Genomic DNA, 26739 nt, shown 5'->3' on the forward strand with positions numbered 1-26739 from the left:
TCTTCTTCTTCTTCTTCTTCTTCTTCTTCTTCCTCCTTCTTCTCCTCAAGCAAAGAAAGAGACTGAAATATTTATACTATAGGCCAGGGACCCTCTCTTCAACCCTAGAACTCATTGTGAGAGACATAGTCAGTGAACACCTTTAAAATAAAGTAATAAGGGAGAGTCAGCATAGCTTCATCAAGGACAAGTCTGGCCAAACTAACCTCATTTCCTTTCTAGTTGAGATTAGTAGATTAGTAAATGAAGGGAACCATAGTTACGGTTTGCCTTGAGTTCAGCAAAGCATTTGAAAAAGTCCCTCATGCTCCTTTTATGGAAAGGATGGAGAGAGGTGTGCTAGGTGGTCAAATATCCTGACTCAAAGTGTATTCAGTTAGGAGATGGTGGCTTCTTCATTAGAAGGCTTCAGGCAGAAACTAGATAGTTACTTGTTGGGAATATATATTAGAATGGGGATTCCTTTGGGGTACAATTTGGATTGGATGGCCACTGAAGTACCTTCCAACTCTAAATTTTACAAATCTGTGATCTCTGTCTGAATCCCAGATCTACTATGTACTGCCTTGTGACCTTGAGCACAAGGTCATTGTCTGGGTCTCTGTGTCCCCATCTATAAAATGAAGCTGTTTAATGACCTCTAGAATAACTTCCACCTCTGAATCCTATGATTGATTCTACAAATGAGGAAACTGTGGCCCAGAGAGTGGAAATGATCTACTGGAAGACAGAACTGAAATTCAAACTCAAGTCCTCTCTCAAGTCCAGGACTCTTTCCAATTATACCACATGGGTCTCTCATTCATATACAACTAGAGGAAGATCCTTGACTCTTGATGGGGCAACTCCATCAGTCCTAGATAGTTGCCCCGTAACTTGCTTGTGGTCATGCAGCTATTGTCAGTGGTTGGATCTGAACCTGGATTGGAAGGATCTGAGAGGTAATCTAGTCCAGGGGATCTGAAACTGGGATCTATGGATAGATTTCTGGAGAATTTGTGAACTTGGATGGAGGGAAAAAACCTTATAAGTATAGTTTAGCATTTCCTTCCATTATGAATCTTTTAAAAAACAACTTGATTATGAGGAGGAATCCATGGGCTTGATCAGGATGGCAAAGGGGTCCATGACATAAAAAAAGTGAAGAAGCCATGATCTAGACCAGTCAATCAATAGGCATTTTTTAAGTGTCTACTATGTACCAGACACTGTGCTAGTCAAACTTGCACCTGGACAAGAATCCTTTCTACAGAATCCCAGACAAATGGCTACCCAACCTTAGTTCAATAGGTATTCAGAGGTCCTGGCTTCAAATCCTGACTTTGTCATTAACTAGACATGCAACCTTGAGTGAGTTAATTATGTTCTCTAGACCTCAGTTTTCCAAACTATAAAATGAGGTGAGAGATGAATTCGATGAATTAAAATTCCCTTTAAACTCTAAGTCAGGGTTCTTAATATTTTTTTTCTTGTCTTATAGACCCCTTTGGCAATCTGAAGCCTATGGGGAAACCCTTTCTCAGAATGTTTTGTTTTCTAAAGAATGTTTTAATTTTATTTTTTCTCAATTGCATGTAAAAATAATTTTTAACATTCATTTAAAAATGTTTTTTTGAGTTTCAAATTCCCTCTCTCTCTCCCTTCCCTCCCCACTCTTGAGAAGGCAAGCACTTTTTTCTTTTTTTTAAATGCTTTATTAACTTCTGATTTACATCATTCATTTCCGCCAGATTTTGAGTTACAAATTTTCTCCCCGTTTTTCCCCTACCCACTGCCCCAAAATAGCAGTCCCACAGGATATCCCCTCCTCCAATCTGCTCTCTCCCATATTTTCTCCCATACCCCTTTCGACTTTTCCAGTGGATCTCTATGCCCCAGTGCCTGTATATCTTATTTCCAAATTACATGTAAAATGGTATTGATAATAGTACATACACACACACACACACACACACATATATATATATATACATACACATTTGAATATTTGATTTAAAAACTTTGAATTCCAGATTCATTCCCTTCCTCCCTTGTCACCCACCCGTAGTGGGAAGATAAGCAGTTCAGTATAGGATGTACATGTGTGGCTAATGCAAAACAATAACATAGTAGATATATTGTAAAAGACTGACTGTATTTCCCTCCCTCCTATCCCACCTCCCACTTGTTCTATTCCCTACTTTGATCCTGTCTCTTTTCAAAAGTGGGTGCTTCCAACTTCACTTCCCCCAAGCCTGCCCTCCCTTCCATCATCTCCCCTCTCATCCCCTTCCCCCCCTACTCTCCTGTAGGGTGAGATACCCTATTTAGTGTGTATTTCATTCCCTCCTCAAGCCAAATTCAATGGGAATAAGGTTGACCCATTCCCTTGTGCCTTCCTATTCTTCCCCTCCATTGTAAGTAACCATTTCCCCTTGCCTCTTCTGTATGAGATAGTTTACCCCATTCTGTCTCTCCCCATTTCCTCTCATTATATTCCTCTCTTACCTCTTAATTTCACCTTTTAAGTATCCCTTCCTGTGAAATTGGTGCTGTGCCCTCTATCTATGTATACCTGTAAACATATATATACACACATTCACATATGTATTCATATGCCCATATACCCTCATATATAGAAATATATATATTTCTATTCCCTTCAACTACTGAGAAAAGTTTGATAAGTTACAATTATTGTTTTTCCATGTAGGAATGTTAATAGTTCAACTTTGATAAGTTCCTTATGGTTTCTTTTCCTTGTTTACCTTCTCATGCTTCTCTTGCTTCTTGTATCTGAATGTCAAATTTTCTGTTCAACTCTGGTTTTTTCAGCAAGAATGCTTGAAAGTCCTCTATTCCACTGAATGACCATATTTTCCCCTGAAACATGATACTCAGTTTTGCTGGGTAGGTCACTCTTGGTTTTAATCCCAGCTCCTTTGCCCTCCAGAATATCATATTCCAAGCCCTTCGATCCCTCAGTGTAGAAGCTGCCAGATCCTGGGTTATCCTGATTGCGTTTCCATAATATTCAAATTGTTTCTTCATGGCTGCTTGTAATATTCTCTCCTTAATCTGGGAATTCCAGAACCTGGCTATAATATTCCTAGGAGTTTTCTTTTTGGGATCTTTTTCAGGAGGAGATTGGTGGATTCTTTCAACCTCTATTTTGCCCTCTGATTCTAAAACATCAGGGCAGTTTTCTTTGAGAACTTCTTCCTGGAGGATGATTTCTAGGTTCCAACTTTGATCATGGCTTTCAGGTAGTCCAATGATTTTCAAATTATTGCTCCTGGATCTATTTTCCAGGTCAGTGGTTTTTCCCCTGAGATATTTCACATTGCCTTCTATTCTTTCGTTTGTTTGGATCTGTTTAACAGCATCTTGATTTCTCATAAAGTCATTAGCTTCCATTTGCTCCAATCTAATTCTGAAGCCATGATTCTCCTCATTGAGCTTTTGAGATTCTTTTTCCATCTGGCAAATTTGACTTTTTAGGGCATTCTTCTCCTCATTGCCTTTGTGAGCCTCTTTTGCCATTTGATTCAGTCTCTTTTCTAAAGTGTTATTTTCCTCAGTCAGGCTGTTAACTCTCATTTCATAATTTTCTTGCATTGTACTTATTTCCCTTCCCAGTTTTTCCTCCACTTCTCTTATCTGCTTCTTAAGGTCCTCTATTGCCTGTAACCAGCTCATATTTTCCTTTGAAGCTTTTGGTGCAGGAGATCTGACTTCACTGTCTTCCTCCTGTTCCATGCTTTGCTCCTTTTTGTCCCCAAAATAAGAGTCTAATGTTGGAATCTTCTGTCTGCTTTGTTTCCTTTGCCTGGTTATGTCACCCCTCAGTCACTTGACCCCTGGGCTTTTTTCCACAGTAGGACTGTGCCACCAGACAGGGGAGCTTTCATCCCAAACGCCGGGGTTTTCTCAGTTGCTGGAGGTATTAGATGGGTACCCTCTCTGAGGTCTCCACACGCTCTGGCAAGCTGGACACACACCCCAGGACCTCCACCCTAGACTGCAATCCAGATCCAAGCAGGTTAAAGCAAGAGCGATTACCCCTAAGACTGGTGCTTGGTCCCTCTACACTCTTCAGGCCAGGAGCTGAAGCTGCCACGTGGTGCTGGCTGGCTGTGCTGGTGCCTCATTGGCTTCTCTCCCCGGATGCAAAAGCCACGCACTCCCACTTACTGGTCCCAAAATCCAGACTGCACTGACCTCTAACTTTGTCCTTTGCATCTGTGTGTTAATAAATCTGGAAATGGCCACAGCTGCTGCTGATCTGGAGTCCCTCTGGCCAGCAGCTGGTCAGGCCCACCCTGGGGCTAAAGCCTTGGAGTGGGGCTGGGCTGGGCTCCCAGATCACTGTGCTGGCCAATTCCTGCTGGCCTGCAGGGCTGTCCTCAGTGGGAGGTTAGCTTCTCTGTGTCATTTTGTGGGTTCTGCGGCTCCAAAATTTGTTTAGAGTCCCCTTTTCACATGGATTGGGGAGTGTGGAAGCAGGAGCAGCAGGGAGGTCCTGCTTCTACTCCGCCATCTTGGCTCCACCCTCATCACTTTTTTTTTTAAAGCAATTGGGGTTAAGTAACTTGCTCAAGGTTACATGGCCAGTTATTTCTGGGTGTGGTGCTAAGTATCTGAGCCTGGATTCGATCCCCAGGTCATCCTGACACTGGGGCCAGTGCTCTTACTCGCTGTGCTACCTGGCCACCCCAAGAAGGCAAGCACTTTGATATAGATTATACATGTGCAGTCATGCAAAACATATTTCCATATTAGCCGTGTTGCAAAAGAGAACACAGACCAAAAGAAAAAAGAAGAATAAAGGAAAGAAGAGTTGGCTACAATCTATATTCAGACTCCATCAGTTCTTTCTCTGGAGGTGGATAGGATTTTTCATCATAAGTCCTTTAGAATTGTCTTGTATCATTGTTTTGCTGCGAATAGCTAAGCCATCAGAATGTTTTTAATTGATCAAATATATAGCAATACAAAAGAAACCAATTATATTGAAATAAAGTTAATGGACCTCCTGAAATCTATCCATGAACTCTTTGAGGGTCTCTGGACCTAGGTTAAGAACCTCTGCCTTAAGTCCATGATCCTATAACTAGGCAGAGGGAGCTCCACTTGCTCTGAAAGCAGCCCATTCCATTTTCAGATAGCCGTAACTCTTAGAAAGTTTTGTTCCTGATGTCAAGCCAAAATTTACTTCAGTACAACATATATTGCTTCCAGTTCTATCCTCTGAGGCTAAGGAGAATGTGTCTAATCCATTTTTCACAGGACAGCCACTGAAATACTGGAAAACAACTTTTCCCTGGTTGTTCTGCCTCCCCCTTCCCCTTCCCTCATGCCTGGAATAGTCTTCCTCCTCATCTACATCTTCTGACTTCTCTGGCTTTCTTCAGGTCTCAGCTCAAATCTCACCTCCTACAAAGAAGCCTTTCCCAGTATCTTCTTTCTTTTTATTATCTCCATTTTATCCTATCTGTATCTTGTTCATACATAGTTGTTTGCATGTTGTCTCTCACATTAGACTGTGAGCAGGGATTGTTTTTTTTTTCTTCTTTTTAAAATCTATTTTTTGTATACCCAGAGCTTTTAGTATAGTGCCTGGTTGACAGTAGGCACTTAATAAATGCCTTGTTGACTTGACTCTTCTCCATAGTAAATATCCCCAGTTCCTTTCACTGATCCTCATACAACATGTTTTCAATCCCTCACCATCCAGATCACCCTTCCCTAGTACTCTCAGGCTTACCAATGTCCTTCCTAAAATATGGTGACCAGAACTGAAACCCAAGCCCTAGATGTGGTCTGACCAGGGCAGAGTACAGTGGTTACTAACACCTGCTCAGGTCCAGCTGTCATGGCCCTCTTGAGTCTTTTCTTCTCCAAGCTAAATATCCCCAGCTCCTTCACGGAATCTTCAGATGACATTAGACTCAAGGTTGTTGCCCTCCCCTGGACACTTTCCAAATCTTTTGACTCCAAATTCTGTGCTCTGTCCTCTATATTGAGCCACCTGTGAAGTATAGAACTGGAGATCAGTATGTGATGATTGATGTGGATATGGGTTTCCATGGTTGTGTGTCTGCTGTATCTCTGTGAGGATCCTAGGTCCCTGCTGTGTTACCTCTTTTCCAACTCCTCTCCCTCAAGCTCCAAAGACATCTTTCTTTTCCCTGTGAAGGTATGGAGGAATGAAGACATTTTATTTGGCTTGTCCTTGGATCTCACTAGAACTCACAGTAGTGGAAGCATACATTGCAGGGGGTGAGGGGGGAGTTAGGTCAAGTGGTGTTCCTGCCATCACCACTGATGATCATAGACTGCTGGGGCTAAAAGGGCTGGAGTGACCCTTCCCCCCATGCCCCACTTTACATAAGAGGAGGAAGATTGAAGAGGGAGATTAAAAGACCTGCCCAGGGTCACATGGCAAAGTTAGGGCTAAAATTATAGTACTTAAAGGTTTCCACAAAACCTTTTGTGCTAGATAGTATGTGTAAGATGCTCTCCTCTTTGCAGAGAAGGAAACTGAGGCACAGAGAGGATTAATTCAGTTCTCTTTCCACTATTCTGCTGGGATTAACTGTTCCCCACCTTTCCCTCTACTACCTTCTCTGTTCCATTAGCTGGAGAGCTGACGGATTCAGAGTATAGACTGAAGCATATTTTCCTTCCTTTCTCCCTCCTTTCTTTTCCTCCTTTCTTCTTTCCTTTCTTTCAACATCTAATACAGGAATTAATTTTGCATAACTATATATATTTGTGATGTGTGGTTTTGTTTTTCTTGCCTTCTCAGTGGGTGAGGGCTGGGGAAGGGAGAGAGTCCAGAACTGAAAATAAAATTGAATTTAATGGGAATAAATAAATGCTTGCTTACTAAAAAAATAAATATAAGGGAAAGAAAGATTGGATAGATGACCATTTTTGTGAAAAGGATGGAATCAATTGTTTCACATGGCAGTCAAAAAAATCTAAGAGTCAACAAATACTTATTAAGTGTTTACTGTAGGCCAGGTCCTGTGCCAAATGAATACAGATAGAGCAGAAAGAAAGACATTCCCTGACCTCAGAAAGTTTACATTCTCTAAGGTTTAGACAACACACGAAGGGAGCCTGAAAAGGGATGGTGGTGGAAGGGAAGGTACCTAACTCTGGGGTATGCTAGAAATTCTGAAGTGCAGCCTGGAGAGGAAAGAATTAAAGGATCTAAAGGTATAAAAATATTAGAACAATTCTTTGTGGTGGCAAAGATCTGGAAACTAGGAAGGTGCCCATAAGGAGGGCACAGCTGAATACATTATGGTATGTGAATGTAATAGAATACATGGTGCTGCAAGAAATGAAGAAAGGGATGGTTTTAATGAAACCTTGGAAGATTTGTATGAACTGATTCAGTGTGTGGCAGAATTAAGAAATGCTTAACAATATCTAGAATGAGGAAGTTGAATAGAAGCAGTGTGGTAGATAGAGCTTAGGGCCTGGAGCCAGCAAGATCTGAATTCAAATGTGACTTCAAACACTCAAGTCACTTAACCTCTGTCTGCCTCAGTGTCCTCATCTGTAAAATGGGGATAATAATAGCACCTATATCCAAGGGTTGTGAGGATCAAATGAGATAATAATTGTAAAGCACTTAGCACAGTGTCTGACACATAATAAGTACTCTATAAATGTTGTCTATTTTTATTATTACCACTATATTCCACTCTGGTTAGGTCACTTTCTGAGTACTTTGACAAGATGGAACATGTCCAGAAGAGGGCAGAGGATGGTGAGAGGGCTGGAGAACATGCTGTGTGAGGATCAAGTGAAGGAATTGGCCACTTTTAATCTGGAGAAGAGAATAATCAAGAGAGGGAAGGGGGCAGAATAGCAGTTTTCAGGTATTTCAAGAGCAGTGAGTAGAAACTGCAGAGACAGATTTAGCTTGGCTCAAAGCAAAGAAATGCTTCTTTACAATGACTAGACCAGAGGTCTTCAAGAAGAGGTTGGATGACCATTCTTGGGGAGTGTTGGGGAGAGGATTCTTAGGAATTGGTTGAACTAGTTTGGTCTCTGAGAACCCTTCCAATGCTTACACTCAACAACATAGTTAAGGACAATAGGTGGGAATTGGGGGGCAATAATGGGGAGGAGTTGAGGGACGGTGGAAGAGTTATGGGAATAGTGAGGGAAATTGAGTGGTGGTGAAGTGGGAATTGGGGAATAGCAAGCAGAAGCAAAGAAACAGTGAAGAGGAGATGGGGACAGTGGGGGAATGTGGAAGTAGAGGGAGGAAGTGGGGTGACTTTGGGGGGAGATTCAGGGAACAACTATTGGGGAGTTGGAGGAAAGTGAGGAGGAATTAGAGATGAATGAGGATTTAGGGAACAGTGGGATTAGCCCACGGGGGTAACAATTTCCAGTCAGCTATTGGACAGTGGGGGACATTGGGAGCTGGAGGACAGTGAATGGGGGAGTTGAGCTGGGAGATGGCGAGCAGTATAGAGGAGTTTGGGGCAATGATCATGGGAAACTAGGGGAAGTGAAGAGTGTGGGAGTTAGGAAGCAGTGAGTATAGCTAGGTAGTATAGTGGATAGAGCATTGGTCCTGGAATCAAGGAGGACCTGAGTTAAATTCTGGTCTCAGACACTTACTAGCTGTGTGACCCTGATCAAATTAGTTAATCCTGTTTGCCTCAGCTTCCTCATCTGTAAAATGAGCTGATGAAAGGAATGGCAAGCCACTCTAGAGTCTTTGCCAAGAAAACCCCAAATGGGGTCATAAAGAGTAGGACGTAACTGGAAAAAAATGACCCAGTACAGCAGCACTGAGAGGTTTGGGAAGAGGCTTCCATCTTTCTTTCCCCAACCCTTAACAGTCCTTCCTTCAACTATTTATTGAGAAACTAAGTCTAGGATGGGCTTAGTTTGGGTAAAATAGCTTCCTTTCCTTTCTGGGCCTGAAGTATGCCTAGAATGAAGGCATCATCTGCCTCAGAATTCCCAGGGGAGCACAAGAGAAAGTAGAGGTGCTATTCCAGCAGCTTTTGTTCACAGACTCTACTCTTATGCTTACTACCTGTGGGACCTTGAGCAAGGCACTTAATGTCATCGAGCCTCAACCTCCCCTTCTGTAAAAGAGGGTCTCTGATGTTGCTTCTTACTTTAGATCTGTGATCCCTAATGAAAGAGTACTGTCTTTGGAATTTGAGAACCTGGGTTCTAATCCTGTCTTGAATTATACACTACTGTGTTGAGTCATTTTCCTTCTCTGGGTCTTACTTTCCTCATCTGTTAAATGAGGAGGTAAGCCTAGATGACCTCTGAGGTCTCTTCCAGCTGTACTCCTAAGATACTATAATAAATAAGTCTGTTGCTGTATGTGGGAGCATGTCTGCCTCTATGAACTTATGCATGTGACTGTGTCTTTTCTGTTGTGTCTGAACATTTTTTCATCTATGGGAAGCACTCTCTTTCCCATATTTCCCCTCCTCTCCCACCAGGGGTTCTCCTTTGTTAGTGTTCCTTCCCTCTCAGCCTGAGCTCCTGGTTCTTCCTAGCTGAACAGGCCTATCTGCCTCCATGGGATGACAATTCAACAAACACAGAAGAGGTCCTGAATGATCTGAACAAACCCCTCTGCCTCCTGCCCCCTGTTTCACAAGCCTGGGCCTTGTACCTTTTCACAGGTGCTCTTGGCTTTCCCCTAGAAACAATATTTTGGAGGCGTAACACCAGCTCTTAAATAAAGACATGCAAAAAGGAAGTCTCCCAAATCTGGCATAACTCTCACCACCATATAGAGCCCCCTAATCAGTCAGATACACTTGAGCATATACAGATTGGGACAGTGCCTCCTACCAGAATGAGTATGGGGAGCACCTTGGTGGGTAATCCTATATCCAAGATTTCACACTCCTCCCCCGTATCCCTACCCCACCTTCATTTTCTGAAAGAAGGGTCAGAAGCAGGAGCTTAGCAGGGGACAGGGCCCAGGCAGTGGGGCCTGGGGATTCTAAAGATTCTGAGCTGGTCAGGACATAATTGTGGCTTCTTTGTCAGTGGTTAAAATGGAAGACAAGAAACCCAAGCCATCTGGGAAGAAAGGCTTGCTTTTCCTCAATTGCCATGGCCTACCTGCCTCCTTACCCCCAATATGGAGCCAAGATGGGATGTGTTTTGATCTCTGTGGCCTGGAGCCTGGTTTCCACTTTGAAAAATAATGAGAAAAAGAAGATTGTCCTGAGACTAGGGAATCATCCAGATTAGTGAAAACTTTGGCCAGGGCCCTGCCACCTCTTGTTTCAAGTCCCTCAATTCATTGGTCTGTGGACTTTGGTTCTTGGTCCTCCCCACAACCTTCTCTCTGCATAGCCCCTGGACTGTCTGTCTCCTGAGTCTGTGTGCCCGTGTTGCTATGTTGGTGTTATGGGGTTTTTATGTCTGCAGTTTTTTCCTGTGTCTGGGTGCCTGGCCCATGAGCCTGAGGTCCATGCCTACATGCTTTGGTGTATTTCCACAGTGATCTTGAATGCCAATGGGTCCCTGTATCTGCTCCCCTGTGTCCCAGGGTCTGTAGGAACACATAGCCCTAAGTCACAGTGTCCATGTCATGGTGGGTCCCCCCCCCCACCTGTGTCTCAGGGTCCCCATGGTTTCAGAGAAAGAAAGGGAGACCCTTAGTCTGAGACCTAGAAGAAACAGACTGAGATGGAGAAGCGTCCCCAACCTGGGAGCAGGCTGAGCTTACAGGGGAAGGGGGCAGTCACAGTCATGGGGCTGAGAATCCATTGTTCCCTCTGGGAGACCTTGGAGGATAAGCTCACAGGAATAGAGTTTGGTCTGGGCACAGAAGCATAGTGTTGGACTCAAAATTCAGTTGTGGGGGTTAGACTTGGGGAGCAAGACATACACTGAATATACCATATTCACCTGCATCCTGGTACTGGCTTGGTCTTGGGGGCCAACTCCTCTTCTGGGGAAATCCCCTGCCTCAGGGCTGAAGCCCTCCCCACCCCCACCCCCGAAACAGAGTAGGGGGTACGGCTGAGTTTGGGTAGTCTTTGCTTCCCACCCCCAAAGCAAGATGAGATTAGATTAATTTATGGAAAATATAGGGTGCCACCTCACACAGACACCCGCCCTCTTTGGCCCTTTCATCTCAGGGATCTCAAAGCGCTAAACTGCTCATTAACATTCTTTTCCCTGGGGCTGTGGGGAGTTCTGCAGAGGAGACCCAGGAAACCCAGTTTCCTGGGGTTTTCTCCTGATCCTGTGTGACTAAGGGAAAGAGCAGAGGGACACAAAGATCAGGGGAGAGTGATGTCTTCATTACCTGTGCGAAAGGACATGTGCCCCTCCCCTTCTCCATTATTTTGACCAGGGTGCGTTTCTTGGCCTGAATAACTGGGACCTCAGCATTTAGGGGGTGGTTTGAGGAACTCTTCATCTGCAGGTGACCAGGCCCTAGTCCTCTCCTGCCACTTTCATCTCTGGGATCTCAAAGCACCTATTCATTATCCCTCTGTCACTCACCCACCCTTCCCTTTCCCCTTCCCCTTCCCAGGCTTTCCTGCATCTACTCCCCTCCCCCATACCAATCCCAGACCCTGGGAGGGAACCTGAGTTACTACTTTTTTCAGGGAAGGAAGAGGAGGAAGGAAAACAAGCAACTTTCCCTCTTTAGCAAAATAATCATTTACTCTGTGAGGTAGAGAATCACAGGCTCCTGGAGTTTTGGGAGCCCCCTTTCACTCGGGCCTGATAATGTGAGTCTTGCTTGTTCCAATCCAAAGGACAGAGAATTTGGCAGTGGCTAAGGTTCTGGGAAAGCTTAAGTTCTGGCAGAAGGAGGTGGTTCTGCAAGCCAGTGTTAAGAAAAAAAAATGGAGACCCCTGTGGACAGCCCTTCCTTGCTCCTCTCCCAATTTCTCACCTCCCTGGCTGTGATGAGCAGGAACCGCCCAGATGAAAAGGGGGTGGGGGTGGGAGTGAGTATCCAGTGGGGTTTATCTCACACTCCTACTAGGGAGGTTGGCCGTGCGATCAGCCTAGGGCTCAGATTCTCTCTAAGATTCTAGGGATAGCGAGCTAAAACTGACAAGAAAGAGAGGGAGTTGGAGGCCAGTGGGAAAGAAAGAAGCATTTATATGGTGCCTATAGTGTTCTGGGGACTGTGCTAAGCACTTGACAAATTAGGTGCCGTTATCATTAACATTCTACAGTTGAGGAAACTGAGGCAAACAGAGGTTGCCCAGGTCATACAGCTAGTCAACATCTGAAGCTCCATTTGAACTCAGATCTTCCTGATTCCAGCTCCAGCATCCACTGAGACACCTCAGTGTCTCAGGGAATGTGTCCCTTTCTCTAGACTGGAATTGGTGAACAGAAAATGAGGCTAGGTCTCTTGGTCTTGGGAAGGATGCTGAGGGCTTAGAGTGGAATCCCACCATCCACCCTTAAATATGAACACAGGGCAAACCTTCGATCCCCACCCCAAGGGGATTCAAGCAGTTATGGGCTGGGGTGGGGGCAGGTGGGAAGGGAAGGGTCTGGGAGTCCTTTGGGTTCTGAAGAGATGGAGAAAAGCTGTTTGAAGTTAGGATCGTCTGTTTCTTAAGTGCCTACTGTGTACAGAGCCCTTGTGTTGGGGAGAGAAGAGATGGTTTAGACTTCATTCCTCTCCTCATGGAGACAACAATATATAGTAATCGAATTAGCGCCGGGGGCAGGATGGTGTCCTGGAAATGTTGCTGTCCATCCTTCATTTTCTTTTTTTTTTTTTTTAAGCAATCGGGATTAAGTAACTTGCTCAAGGTTACACGGCCAGTTATTTCTGGGTGTGGTGCTGAGTGTCTGAGCCTGGGATTCGATCTCCAGGTCGTCCCAACACTGGAGCTGGTGCTCTTACTCACTGAGCCACCTGGCCGCCACTCCATCCTTCATTTTCAAAGAGGGTCAGTGGCATCACTAGGTGATGTCTTGACTTGCTTGTGAGTTGGATTTAAGTGAGCAGAGTTGCACAAAGTCATTGGTCTCGTTCTCTCTTCCAGAGTTATCAAATAACTTGGATCCAGAGGATCTGAGTTCAAATCCTGACAGTCATTTATTGACTATTCAACCCTGGAGAAATCCCCTAACTTTTCTGTGCTACAGTCTTCTCATATATAAAATGAAGGCATCTGGATTAGATGTCTTTGCAGGCTCTAAATGTGTGATCTGAAAAAACCAAACATCCCAAACACCCAAAGTGCCCTGTCAAGGCAAAGGTAGAATTAACTAGAGAGATCAAGGAAGACAATCCCGGTGGAGATACTTAGGCTGGCCTTTCAGAGACAGGTAGGGATTCAACCAGAAGGGAGGGAGGAAGGACATTCTAAGCAGGAAACAGTGTGAGTGAGTGAGTTGGAGGGGATAGGAAAGGGGAGAGGGTACAAATTTGGATAATGGTTTTTCAGGCCCAGAACACATTTTCAAAATATTCTGTCTTCTTCCCACAGTGCCCATTCCCTCCAAAGCCAATGGCAGTGCCATCTCTGCCCTGTCCTTGAATAAGGACAACCTGGTCAGTGGTGTGGTCACTAACCCCAATGAGGTCTTCTGCTCTGTACCTGGCCGCCTCTCCCTGCTCAGCTCCACCTCGAAGTACAAGGTCACCGTGGGAGAAGTGCAGAGAAGGCTTTCACCCCCTGAGTGTCTCAATGCCTCCCTCCTTGGGGGCGTCTTGCGCAGGTAAAAGAAAATAATCTTGTGAAAGATTAGACTGGCCTGGGTTGTGTTGTTCATCAGGGAAGATCGATGGACTGGATTCAGGCAAAAGACATGAGCTGACTCTGAACTGGACCCCTTTTCTCTCTTACTGTTGTTAGGATCCAATGAAATAATATTTGTAAAGAGCTCAGCACAGTTCCTGGCACATAGCAGATAATAAATACTTCTCCCCTCCTCTTCCCTTTCCTTTTCCCTCCTTTGGTGTTTAGAATCCTAGCTAAGTACATACCTATCATACTGCAAGCACTTTCCTCACAACAACACTGTGAGGGAGATAGTGCAAGAATGATGATACCCATTTTATAGATGCAGAAGCAGAGATTCTGAATGGTTGAGACTTGTTAATGGTCATGAAGCCAAGTAAATGGTAGAATAAGGATTCAAACTCAGATATCCTGACTCTGGTGTTGCTTCACTCACCCTTAGCTGGTCCCCCTAAGAGGAGGAAATTCCTCTTTGGACCAATCTTTCTTCAGTAATAGGATTGGTGGGTGGGGGCTGTGAGCTGCTCTGCAGACAGGCCCCAGCTGGCCCAGCCTCTGCTATCTGGGGAGCTCCCACACAAGTCTAGGCTGGTGGCTGATTATGTTGGGGGGACTCAGAGAAGGGAAAGACTCGGCTGAGGCAGCCAATGAAGAAAAGCAGGGGGAGATAGCATGGTGCAGCACCAAAAACCACAGATTTGAAGTCAGAAGACCTGTGTTCGAATCCCGACTTTGCCATTCACTACTAGGTGACTGGGTGTCAGCTTCTCTCTTTGGGTCTCTGCTTCTCATCAGTAAAATGAGAGGGGCATACTAGATGACCTCTGAGGTCCCCAACAATTCTGAATCAAATGACCTGTGGGTAAAAAAGCTCTGGAATCCAGGGGGGAAATGGGAAGAAAGGGGTCTTTTAATGGAGAAGAATCAGAGCATGACAGGCCCCTGAGGACTGGCCAGGTGACTCTCCAGGCCAAGACTCCCCATTCCCTTTCTTCTCTCCCTCCCAGGACCCATACTCTATTATCCCTCCTGGAAAGTCATCCCATGGAAAGTTTGTGTGCATTTCCATATACCTGTGTAGAAAGGACAAGGTGACTTGTAAGGTCCAACATGAGTGTTTCTGTGAGTTGTGGGTGCTCATGTATCTGCAGGTTGTGGCCTGTGTATATATTTGGAGGCTACTGATAAGTCTTATGTATCCATGAATAGGGTACATGTGTGTATGTGTGTGTACATGTGTGGTGGGGGCTATATAGGTCCATATATGGAAGATGGGGAGAATGGTATATGTATGTGTGCCCATGAGTAGGATGTGGTATGTGTGGGCTGTCTGTGTCCATATGGGGTGTGCCCATGTACCAACAGGAGAGGAATATATGCTGGGACTGGGGTGAATGTAGGTCGGAATGTCCCAGGTGAGAGTGAAAGGGCATTCTGCCCTAGAGCTGCCACCAGAGAGTGGATGCTGCTGACTGCTCTCTCTTCATGTCTATGGGTATGTAGATCTGAGCCCAGCTGGGGATTCTGGGAACAGGGATTTGACTTGGCTTGGAAGTTAGTTAAGGCAAGGCCTCCCAAAGGGAGAGTAGGACCACTTCATCTGATCTCCCGCCACAGGCCAGATGGAGGTGGTACGACCCCGAAAGCCACCCCATGTTAGCTATCTTCTCTGGTCTAATTGGGGTGGGCAGAGGTTCTGAGGAAGGCAAGGTCTGGCCCTACTGGCAAAGGCCCACAAGTGACCAGTAGGATAGGGAGCCATTCTCAGGGCATCTTTAATGTGGTGAGGGCAGCAAGTTCTGAGGTTCCCTGTAGCCTGGCCACAGAAAGACACAACACCCCTCTCCAGCCTTGCCCTGCCCCCTCCCCCCAATAAAGAACCATTAGATCATAGATTGAGAGCTGAAGAGACCTCAGAGGCCGTCTGGTACAATCCCCTCTTTTTTTTTTTTAATAGTTAAGGAGACTGAAGCCAAGACACTTGCCCAGGGCCACAAAGCTAAGTAGTATTTGAGTCAGGAGTTGAAATCTTTCTGACTCAAAATCTAGCCCTCTGAGTATCCATTATACCACACTTCCTCTTGCAGAGTCCTGGGATCTAAGAAGGAAGGAGGAAGGGGAGAGGAAGAGAAGGAAAGAGAGAGAGGAGAGGAGGAAGAGGAGGAGGAGAAGGAGGAAGAGGAGAAGGAAGAGGGAGAGGGAGAGAGAGCGAGCAAGAGAGAGCTGAATAGAATTTTATTCTATTGGGAAAGACAATATATACACATATAAATGTATACAAAACAAATACAATGTTGTTGGGAGGGAAGTAGTCCTAACTGGAGTAAACAGAAAAGGCCTCCTGTAGGAGGTGGCCTCTCTAAGAATAATAATACCATCATTTATATAGCACTTCGAGGCTTACAAAGTGCTTTATATATATTATCCTGGAAGGTAGGTGTTATTGTTATTTCCCTTTTACAGTTGAGAAAACTGAGACCAAGGGAGTTTAAATTACTTGCCCAGGATTGTGCAATTAGTACATGTTGCAGTCAGGATTTGAACTTGGCTCTTCCTGACTCCAAAGGACAATGATTTCAGCATTACACTGTCCTCAGCTCTCTGAGAAGTGGTCATTCAGCCTCTGTGTGAATACCTCCAGTGATGGAGAACTCATTACATACCAAGGCATCCCTTTGCACTTCTGGATAGCTCCAATGGTCAGGAAGTTTTTCCTTATATCAAAACTTAAATTTACCTCCTTGTAACCTTTTCCTGTTTCCCTAAGGGGAGCAAGAACAAGTCGTCTGTGTGACAGTCTTTGAAATACCTCAGGAAGTAAGGGTGAGCAGTCAGTTTCCCCATCCCTTGTCCCTCCCAGCCCCGAAATTTGTACCCCCTCATTTTCCAACTCTTGGGTTCTGTCTACCTCTAGCAGGACTTGGACGGGAAGGACCCTCCTCCCCCAGAGGAATATGAGTTGGGAAGGCAAGGGAAGGTCTTAGCTAGTCTCTTGAATATGTTGACCCATGCCTTTATTTTCTTCCCTCGTTTACAGGGCCAAATCAAAAAATGGAGGCCGATGCCTTAGGGAGAGACTGGAGAAGATTGGCCTCAACTTGCCAGCAGGGCGTCGGAAGGCAGCCAATGTGACCCTGCTTACCTCCCTGGTGGAGGGTAAGTGTGGCTGAGGTGTGGGCTAGCCTCTACTCTCAACATATGCTTACTAAAAGTCCACTAAAATTGCCCCCACTGTGGGTAATATCCTATGTTCAGCACAGGAGATAATAGAGCTAAGTTTAACACAGATCCTGCTTACAATCCAGTAGGAGAAGAAGACATGTATACCTATCACTGATATAAGGGAAAGCAAGGAAAGGACAAAGGAGAAAAGGTCCAGGCAAAATGCTATGGGAAACCTCAGTTTCCCAGGAGGCCTAGGTCTGGCCTCCTGCCATATACATACTAGGCACCTAATGAATGTTTGTGAGTTGAGTAGAAGATGAAAGGGAAGAACTTGAAGGCTAGGCCCAGCTCAACAATGTTGTTGTTTAGTCGTTTCCATTGTGTCCCACTCTTTGTGACCTCATATGGGGTTTTCTTGGCAAAGATACTGGAGAGGTTCTCCATTTCCTTCTCCAGTTAATTTTACAGATGAAGAAATGGAGACAAACAGGGTCAAGTGACTTGCCTAGGGTCACACAGCTAGAAAGTGTCTGAGGCCGGATTTGATCTCTGGAAGATGAGTCTTCCTGCCTCCGCCTCCAGTCCCACTGCTCTGTGCACTGCAGCACCTAGCTGTCCACAATAGCAGCCCAGCTCAATAATAGCTCTACTTGAAATAGAAAGGCTTTTTTTTTTTCCCTTGAGGAAGGCTGGTAAGCTTCCATAGCTGTCTTTAAGGTCCTGGCCTCACTTAATGAGGGAGAACAGAATTCAATTCAATTCAGTCCAACAAACATCCATTTAGTACCTACTATGTGCAAGGGACCTGGGCTAGCTCCAGTACTTCTGAGGTTTCCCCACAGCATGGCACTTTTCTTGAATCTCTCTAGGTGTGGTATATATAGGTGGGATAGCTGTCCTCTGTCAGTGGATCTCGCTCCCACTCCAATTGATTTAGTCATGGAAAATAAGGAGCAGAAAATGAGGAGTGTCTGGTTATCTTTTTTTTTAGGGGGGGAGACAAAGCAATTGGGGTTAAGTGACTTGCCCAAGGTCACACAGCTAGTAAGTGTGTCAAGTGTCTGAGGCTGGATTTGAACTCAGATCCTCCTGCCTCCAGGACCGGGTGCTCTATTCACTGTGCCACCTACCTGCCCCCTGGTTATCTTTTAACAAAGTATGAATAAGTTGAATTAGCATCTTATGGATGGAACTGGAAGAGGCAAAACCATCAATTGGTTTATAATTGGCCACACCCCGAGTGAGCCTTAAAAGGCTGGAGCTCAACAGCTTGGAGGGAGTCCAGGATGGTTTAGTGTGTGTGTGTGTGTGTGTGTGTGTGTGTGTGTGCTCGTGCACGCACACATGTGAGCACATGCCCTCGTGTTTTTTCCCTTACCAGCTACAGAATTTTCAGGATGAAAACAAACTCAAAAACAACCCACACTTCCCTTAAAGAGCTTTGGGGTACTCCTCAGAGCTAAGGGAAAGGCTTCGTGGGGGAGAGAGTGCCTACACTGAGATTTGAAGGAAGCTAAAAAAGAAGGGGAGGCTGAGGAACAGGGTGGGAGGTGAGAAGCCCCCAAAGTTTCCCTTCCCCCCCTGAAGCTGGCTGGTCAAGTTAGAAAGGGGTACCTCAGACCCACTTCCCCTCTATGGAGCTCCAGGCTCAATTGAATGAATGACCCAGCAGCTCTGGAACAGGGGTAACAGGAGGGAGGAAAGCATCCCGGCTCTAGCAACAGCCTTCTACCCTTCTCCAGGAGAGGCCGTGCACCTCGCCAGGGATTTTGGCTATGTGTGTGAGACAGAGTTCCCAGCCAAGGCAGCAGCTGATTACCTGTGCCGGCAACATACAGACCCTGCAGAACTACACAGTCGAAAGAACATGCTGCTAGCCACTAAGTGAGTATGTGCTGGGGAGGGATGGGCCAGGTTGGGGCAGGGTGCCAGCACAAAGGGTGCCATTGACCAGACACATACATCCTTGTCATTCCCAGTCATCCTCACCCCACCCCTCACCAACAGCATCCCACAGCAAGCCTCAGAGAACTCCAAATCTCAAAAGCTAGAGGGGAGCTCACAGGCTCTCCATTAGAGTATAAGCTCCTTGAGGGCAGGGACTGTCTTTTGACTTCATTTTTTTATCCCTAGTGCTTTAGCACAGTACCTGGCACATGGTAGATGCCTAATAAATATTTATTGGTTGGCTGATTGATGATTGCCCAGCTCAGCCTCTGCCTGGATAGGAATGCAGCCTCTGCTGGAAAACCCTGAGGGAAAGTATGAAACAGTGGAAGGAACACTGGCTCTGGAGTCAGAGGATCTGAGTTCGAGTCCAATTTCTGACACTTACTGTCTTTGTGATCTTGGAAAACACACCTAATCTCACTGGTCCTCAGTTTCCTCACGTGTAAAATGAGAAAGTCAATTTCCTCTAGATGGCCTCTGAAGATCCTGCTAGTTCTAGTTCTGTGAACCTTCGGTAATTGGAAACCCACAATCTACTGTGGCCATTCAGCAATAATTGTTAGCAAGCTGTTCTTAATTATCTGGCTAAAATCTGCCTCCTAACAATTTATACCCATTATTCCTAGTTCTGTCCTCTGGGGCCAAACAGAATAAATCCTGTTCCTCTTCTTCATGACAGCCCTGCACTTCACATACACAAAGAAGGTGACTATAGATCTCCCTGTTCTTACCACACTTTGATTTCTTCTCAAGTTTTTAACTACCTCCTCTATAAAATGACTCCAACATATGAGTCTCTAACCCTAAATCCTTCCCTGCTTGCCTGCTGCATAGCTCTACCCATTCCAGGAGAGTCTGAAGCTCCACATGTATTAAACTCATCCACTCCCATCTAGCTCTAAAAATCCCACAATTCTTTAAAATGATACAATATTTCCCCTAACATCTCTTTTATCCTTAACTGATCCTATGCTAATTCTCATATTTTGTTTTTATCACTTTCATTTCCCAACATAGTAACACCTTCCTGTCTCAGAAGACTAGCTCATATAACAAAAATTTTAAAAAGAGGAGAAAAAAAAAGAAATTCAGCAAAACTGGCTAACATATCAACAAAGTCCCACATTACATGGTGTGTTCCTTATCTATTGGCTTCACCTTTGCAAAAAAGGGAGGGAAGTACATTCTCCTATTTCTTCTTTGGGACCAGGCTTGGTCATAATAATTTCATAGCATTTGGTTTCACTTTTTGTTGTTGTTCTGCAGATTGTTTTCCTAGTTTTATTTACTTCACTCTGCATCAGTTCATATAAGTCTTCCCAAGCTTCTCTTTGTTCTTTATATTCATTGTTTCTTATAATGAAGTAATATTCTCTTATGTTCATGTACCATAACTGGTCAAATCCTATAATACTTTCTCTTCTCAACTTCCTTCTGTAAATTAACTGTCTCCTTCTTTAATATCTCTTATTTCTGTTCATGGTATCACCATCCTCAGTCTCCCAGGGTTAAAATCTTGATGTCATCTTTGATTCCTCTTTTCCCCCCAGCCTTTTGACTGATTGAATGTTAATAAGACCTGTTAATTTTCCCCCTAACATCTCTTTTATCCTTAACTGATCCTATGCTAGTTCTCATTTCCTTTCATCAAGATTTTAATAGTAGTCCCCTAACTGGTCTTCCTGCCATCAGCCTCTTTCCCTCTAATCCATCTTATACGTGAGGGCCAAATATCCAGTCTTTTGTCATATTCATTGCTTTTAATATAAAATCAAAACTCCTTAATCTGTAATTAAAGGACCCACCTCTACAATATGGCCCCTTCCCTACCTCTTTGCCATGACCTTTCATTATTCTCCTAAATGAACCCTCTACTACAGGTAAATTGATTTCCTCATTGTCTCCAGACATATCTTGTGGTTTCTGACCTCCATGACTTTGGTATTTTTTTGTTTAGATTGCCCTACCTCTCTCTGTGCCTCTGCTTTTAAAATCCTACCCATGAATCAATCATCAAACATTTATTAAGTACCTGTTATGTACAAGACACTGAGAATACAGATACTCCTTGCCCTCAAGAAGTGTCCATTCTAACAGGGAAGACAACATTCACATACTTAGGTATACACAAAGCACATATGAAACATTTGCAAGGTAACCTTGGAGGGGAAGGTGCCAGAAGTTTGGAGGAGGGAGAAGTGGCCACCAAGAAAGGCTGTATACAGAAGATTCAATTTGAGTTAAGCCTTGAAGGAAACCAGAAACTCTAAGAGGCAGAGATGAAGAGGGAGAATATTCCAGGCATGGGGGACACCCAGTGCAAAGGCTGTGTGTCAAGGGAAATGGATTGTCATGAGGGAGGATCAACAGAGGGTCAATATGGTTGGACCAGAGCATGGATGCAAGGGAGTAAGGTATAAGAAGGCTGGAAAGGTAGGATGAGGCCAGATTATGAAAAGCTTTAAATAGTAAATTGGATTTATATTTGATCCCAGAGACAATAGGAGTCACTAAATTTTGAGTAAGAGGAAGAGGTAATGTGGTTACACTTATACTTTGGGAAAATCACTTTAGTGACTGTGTGGAGGCTGGTGGAGGCAGAAACACCAATGAGAAGGCTATTCTTTCTTTCTTTTTTTTTTTTGCTTTATTTGGAGGGGTGAAGGCAGGGCAGTTGGGGTTAAGTAACTTGCCCAAGGTCACATGGCTAGTAAGTGTTAAGTATTTGAGGCCAGATTTGAACTCAGGTTCTCCTGACTCCAGGGCTGGTGCTCTATTCACTGTGCCACCGAGCCACTCAGAGAAGGCTATTATAATAGTCTCATCGAGGATGTGATGAAAGCCTGAACTATGGCATTGGATATGTGATTGGAGAGAAGGGGACATCTATGAGAGATGTAGAGATGGAAACATTTGGAATGGATTGAATATGTGAGGTAGGAGTTAAGGATGACACCAAGTTTGTGAACCTTGGTGACTGGAAGGATGGTTGTGCCCTCAACATTAATAAGGAAGTTTGGAAGAAAGATGGGTTTTAGGGAAGAGGAAATCTGTTCTGTTTCTAGTTTAAGATGCCTTGGGGACAGTGAGCTTGAAATCAGAATCACAAGATTTGAGAGCTTGAAGGGACCAATCCACAAACAAAAGGAATCCCTATAATGATGCACCCACAGGGTGGTCAGCCAACCTTGTTTAAAGACCTCAGAGCAGGATGAAGGTCCCATACTTTGAGGAAGCACATTCTGTTTTTAGACAGATCAGATTGGTGGGAAGCTTTCCCTGACCTGCTAGCTTAATCTCCCTCTTCTCAGTGTCTACCTATTGCTCCTGGTTCTGTTATTTGGGATTAAACAGAATGAGCCTAATCCATACTCCATGTGAAGTCTTCAAATACTCAAAGACAGTTGTCATATCCCCCCAACTCTTCTTTGCTCCAGGGTAACCATATCCAAGTCATGGATTCAAGTCCCTTTACCATCCTGGCTGTTCTCCTCTGGACATTCTCCATCTTATTAAGGTCTTTCTTAAATTGTGGCACCCAAAACATAGTAATCCAGACAAGGTCTGACGAGCAGAGTACAGTTGGATTATCACTTTACTATGACCTTCTTAATGCAGCCCAAGGTTGTATTAGATTTTTTGACCATCACACTATATTATTTACTCACATTGAACTTGTGGTCCACTAAAAAACCCAGATCCTTTTCAGTGCCCCTCTTATATATTCATGACTTACCCATTGTATATTTGTGAAGGTGATTTTTTTGGTATATAAGTGAAAGACTACATTTATCACCACTAAATTCCATCTGATTAAATTTTACCTCTTAGGCTCCAATCTGTCAAGATTCATTTGGACCCTCATTCTGGCATCCAATATATTAGCTATACCTCTGGCTTTGTATCATCTTCAAATTTCATGAGCATATACCATCAATATCTTTATCTAAGTCATTGATAACAATGTTAACCAGGCCAAGGCCACGCCCAGATCCCTGAGGTGCTCCATTAGAACCTCCTGCCATGTGGACATTGAACCATTAACACTTGGAGTCCTGTCTTTCAACTCACTCTGAATTCATCTGATTATGTCCCCCTCTTCTCCACAAGGATAGCATGAGACATTTTATCAACAGTTTTGCCAAAAATCTAGGCAGACCATATCCAGAGCATTTTCTTCATCTACTAGTTTAGTTATTCCTTCAGTAAGGGAAATGGAATCACACCATCAAGATCTGTTCTTGATGAAGCTCTTTGGAATCACTGCTTTCCTTTCTAGAGGTTTGCCAACTCTCTGTTCTAGAATTTTCCAGGAAATCAGGTCAAACTCACTGATCTATGGTTTGTAGACTCTGTACTCTTGTCTTTTTTTGAAAATTGATGGGGCATCTAGGTGGTGTAGTGAATAGAGCTCTGACCCTGGAATCAAGAGGACCTGAGTTCAAATACAGCCTCAGACACTTGACATTCACTAGCTTGTGGCTTTGGTCAGGTCACTTAACCCCAATTGCCTTGCCTTTCCTCCTCCAAAAAAACCTGAGATGTCTAATTGGCAGTTGGTAGTGTAGGATTGAAGCTCAAGACAGAGACTAGGGCTGGATATATAGATCAGGGAGTAATATGGATAGGGATAGGGACTGGAACTGCAATTTTACTGGTATAAGGAATTCCTTGTACCAATACAAGTTGGCCCTTTCTCTGTAACCTATAGTCTTGAAGAATTGCCCAGTGCACAGAGAGAGGTAAAATGATTTGCCTAGAATCACATTATGTCAGAATAGAGAGTTAAACTCTGGTCTTCCTGGCTCTGAGGTCTCTTTAAAGCATCTGTATAGACATGATAATTGATCTTATGGGAGCTGATGAGATAACCATAGGAGAGAATGTAGAGGGCCAGCTCAAATCCTATCTTTTCCATGAAAGCTTTCTCTTCTACCCAGATAAAGTAGAATCATGGAATGTCAGAGACAAGAAGGGACCTTAGAGATCACAGAGACCAAATTTTATAGAGGAGGAAACTGAGGCCCAAAGAGGAGAAGTGGGATCAAAAAACCACAAGAAAAAATTAAGAAAAAGTATGTGTGGATCTGCATTCAGACACCATCAGTTCTTTTTCTGGAGGTGGATAGCATTTTCCATCATGAGTCTTTTGGGAATGTCTTGGATAATTGCATTGCTAAGAATAGCTAAGTCATTCACAGTTGATCATAATACAATATTGCTGTTACTGTATACAATATTCTCCTGGTTCTGCTCATTTCATTTTGCATCAGTTCATGTAAGTCTTCCCAGGTTTTTCTGAAAACATCCTCCTCAAATGACTATTCCTCTTAGACATGTTGCTAGTTCACTTACTGGCCCCTGAAATGCTATTTTCTTAAATGTGGAAGCAAAGAATGAGTATACAGAGAATGCTTGTAATATATTTCTTTCTAGTTCCAATATCTCTTTTCTTTAGAAAATTTTTGTTGATTCTTTATTAATATATCTTAAATTAGTTTGAGTAAGTTTTGCAATGTTTTTCTAAATTCTTTTTTGAAATTTTATTTAAAAAATTTTTATATGCCTTTGTTAAGCATGACCTTCATTTCCCAAAACATCTTTCCCCCCTTCTTTACTCAGAGTCAAGTCAAATCAAGAGGTATTTAAGTGCCTACTATATATTGGACACTGTGCTAAGTGCCAGAGATACAAAGAAAGAAAAAAAAAATAGTCCCTGCCCTTGACAAGTTCACAATCTAATGGGAAGAGAGAACATGCAAATATTTGGGTACAACAAGTAGTATACAGAATAAATTGGAGATAATCACCAGAGGGAAGGTATTAAGGTATTAATCAGGAAAGGCTTCTTACAGAAGGTAGGACTTTGGCTGAAACTTCAAGGAAGTCAGAGAAGTCAAGAGGTGGATGTGAGAAAGGAAGAGAATTCCAGGCATAGAGGACAACCAGTGAAAATGCTTATAGTTGAGGGAATGGCATGTACAAGGAACAGCAAAGAGGACAGGGTCACCATATTGTGGGGCAGTAAGTTATATGAAGACTGGAAAGGTAGGAAGGGATCAGGTTATGAGTGGTTTTAAATTTAAGCTAAACAGAAGATTTTATATTTGATCAGAGGGGTAATGGGGATGCCGTGGTCAGAACTTAACTTTAGGAAGTTTACTCTGGGGGCTGAATGGAGGATGGACTAATTATGGAGAGACCTGTGGCAGAAGACCAACCAACCGGCTTTGTGTGGTCTAGGCATGGAGTCAGAGCGGTGGCAGTATTGGAGGAAAGAAGGGGGCATATTTGAGAGATGTTGTGAAGGTAGAGACAACCGGAGTTGGGGGTGGGGAGAAGGGGGTAATGAGATTGAGTAAAGACTCTAAGAGGACGTTGAGGTTGTAAGCCTGGATGACAAGGAAGGATGGTGTTGCCTCCAACAGTTGTCAAAAAAACAAATACATTGGCCACGTGTGAAAAATATTTGCTTCATTCATTGCTGTCAACCACCAGTGTCTTTGTCTGCTGAGTAGGAGGTGGCATGCTTCAGGGTCAGTCTTTTAGGGTCAATCAGTTGCTCTTTTGATCAGAGTTCTAATGTCATTCAAGGCTGTTTTCTTAAGTTGTGATCATTGCATAAGATGGTTTTTCTGGTATGGTTATTTTATTCTGCATCGATTCATACAAGTTCTTCCCAGGTTTTTCTGAATCCTTCATTTTTGTTGGCTTTTGAGGTGCATTAGGGTTAAATCCTTTCTATCCAGGAGGCTTGGGCAAGATTTTTGTACTTCACACTGAGATCTGCACCAGAGAAGGGAGTTGCCTCACTTGGAGTTCCCTACATGGATGAAATCACAGACCCAGGGTAAAAAAAAGAATACAATAATATCCCATGACATTCATATGTCACAATGTATTCATAGAATCCCCAATTAATGGTTATTTACTTTGTTTCTAGTTCTTTATCATAAAAAAGTGCTGCCATAAATATTCTCTCTATTGGAACTTTCTGTCTTTTCTGCAATTGGAGTTGCAGTATTTTTTATATCTTTGCTCCCCTCTTATGCCATAAATTAAGCTCTGTGAGGGAATGGCTAGAACATGCCTTATATGTTTGTCTTTGCCCTAAAGTCTTGCATAAAGTAGCCGCTTGTACATTATACCTGTTAACGACCCTAGTACTCAGGTCTATAATCACCTATATAGCCACAGGATGCTATTTCCTTCCCATCCCACCCCCACCCCCGCTGCCCCAACAGTTCTCAAGTGATATGGCAATAGTTGCTCATCCATTAGAGGAGGCATGGTAGGTAGTAAGGTAACAGCTATTAAGTCCCTACTATGTGCCAAGGACTGTGCTTGACCCCTTACAAATATTACCTCATTTGTTCCTCACCTAGGAGGTGAGGTGCTGTTACTACCCACATTTTATTTATCTATTTTTTTTGCAGGGGAGAAGGCAGGGCAATTGGGGCTAAGTGACTTGTACAAGGTCACATGGCTAGTAAGTGTCAAGTGTGTGAGGTTGGATTTGAACTCAGGTCTTCCTGACTCCAGGGCTGGTGCTCTATTCACTGCGCCACCTAGCTGCCCCCATTATTTTCCCCATTTTATAGTTAAGGAAACTGAGGAAGACAGAGATTAAGTGACTTGTTCAGAGTCACACATCTAGGAAGTGTCTGAAGCTAGATTTGAAGTCAGGTCTTTCTGCCTCTGGGTCCAGCACTATTCATTGCTCCACCCAGTTGCCTCCTGGAGTCAGGAGATACGAGTGAGAATCCCAGCTCTGATAGTTATTAGGACCAGATTATGGAAAGCCTAGTTCCCACCCTCTTCTCTTGGATTCTTTCCTTTCTCCCCCCAATCCCATCAAGACCCATCTTGCACCACCTTTTTACTAACTAACCTC

The 26739-nt window shown here is 43.9% G+C and overlaps 1 protein-coding gene across 1 annotated transcript in view; it reads left to right on the top strand.

Moving 5' to 3' along the window:
- TFAP2E (transcription factor AP-2 epsilon) overlaps nucleotides 1–26739 on the top strand; it is a 44536-nt gene that overhangs the window by 16482 nt on the left and 1315 nt on the right. Inside the window, exons 4-6 of the mRNA XM_069067918.1 lie at nucleotides 13476–13707; nucleotides 16768–16886; nucleotides 18638–18779. Of these exons, the coding sequence (XP_068924019.1) occupies nucleotides 13476–13707; nucleotides 16768–16886; nucleotides 18638–18779 (493 nt within the window). The remainder of the gene's footprint in view (nucleotides 1–13475; nucleotides 13708–16767; nucleotides 16887–18637; nucleotides 18780–26739) is intronic.

This window comes from Petaurus breviceps, unplaced genomic scaffold, assembly GCF_028583685.1.
Source record: "Petaurus breviceps papuanus isolate PSGF00001 unplaced genomic scaffold, PetGlider_PUasm1.0 90760, whole genome shotgun sequence".
Classification (NCBI taxonomy): domain Eukaryota; kingdom Metazoa; phylum Chordata; class Mammalia; order Diprotodontia; family Petauridae; genus Petaurus; species Petaurus breviceps.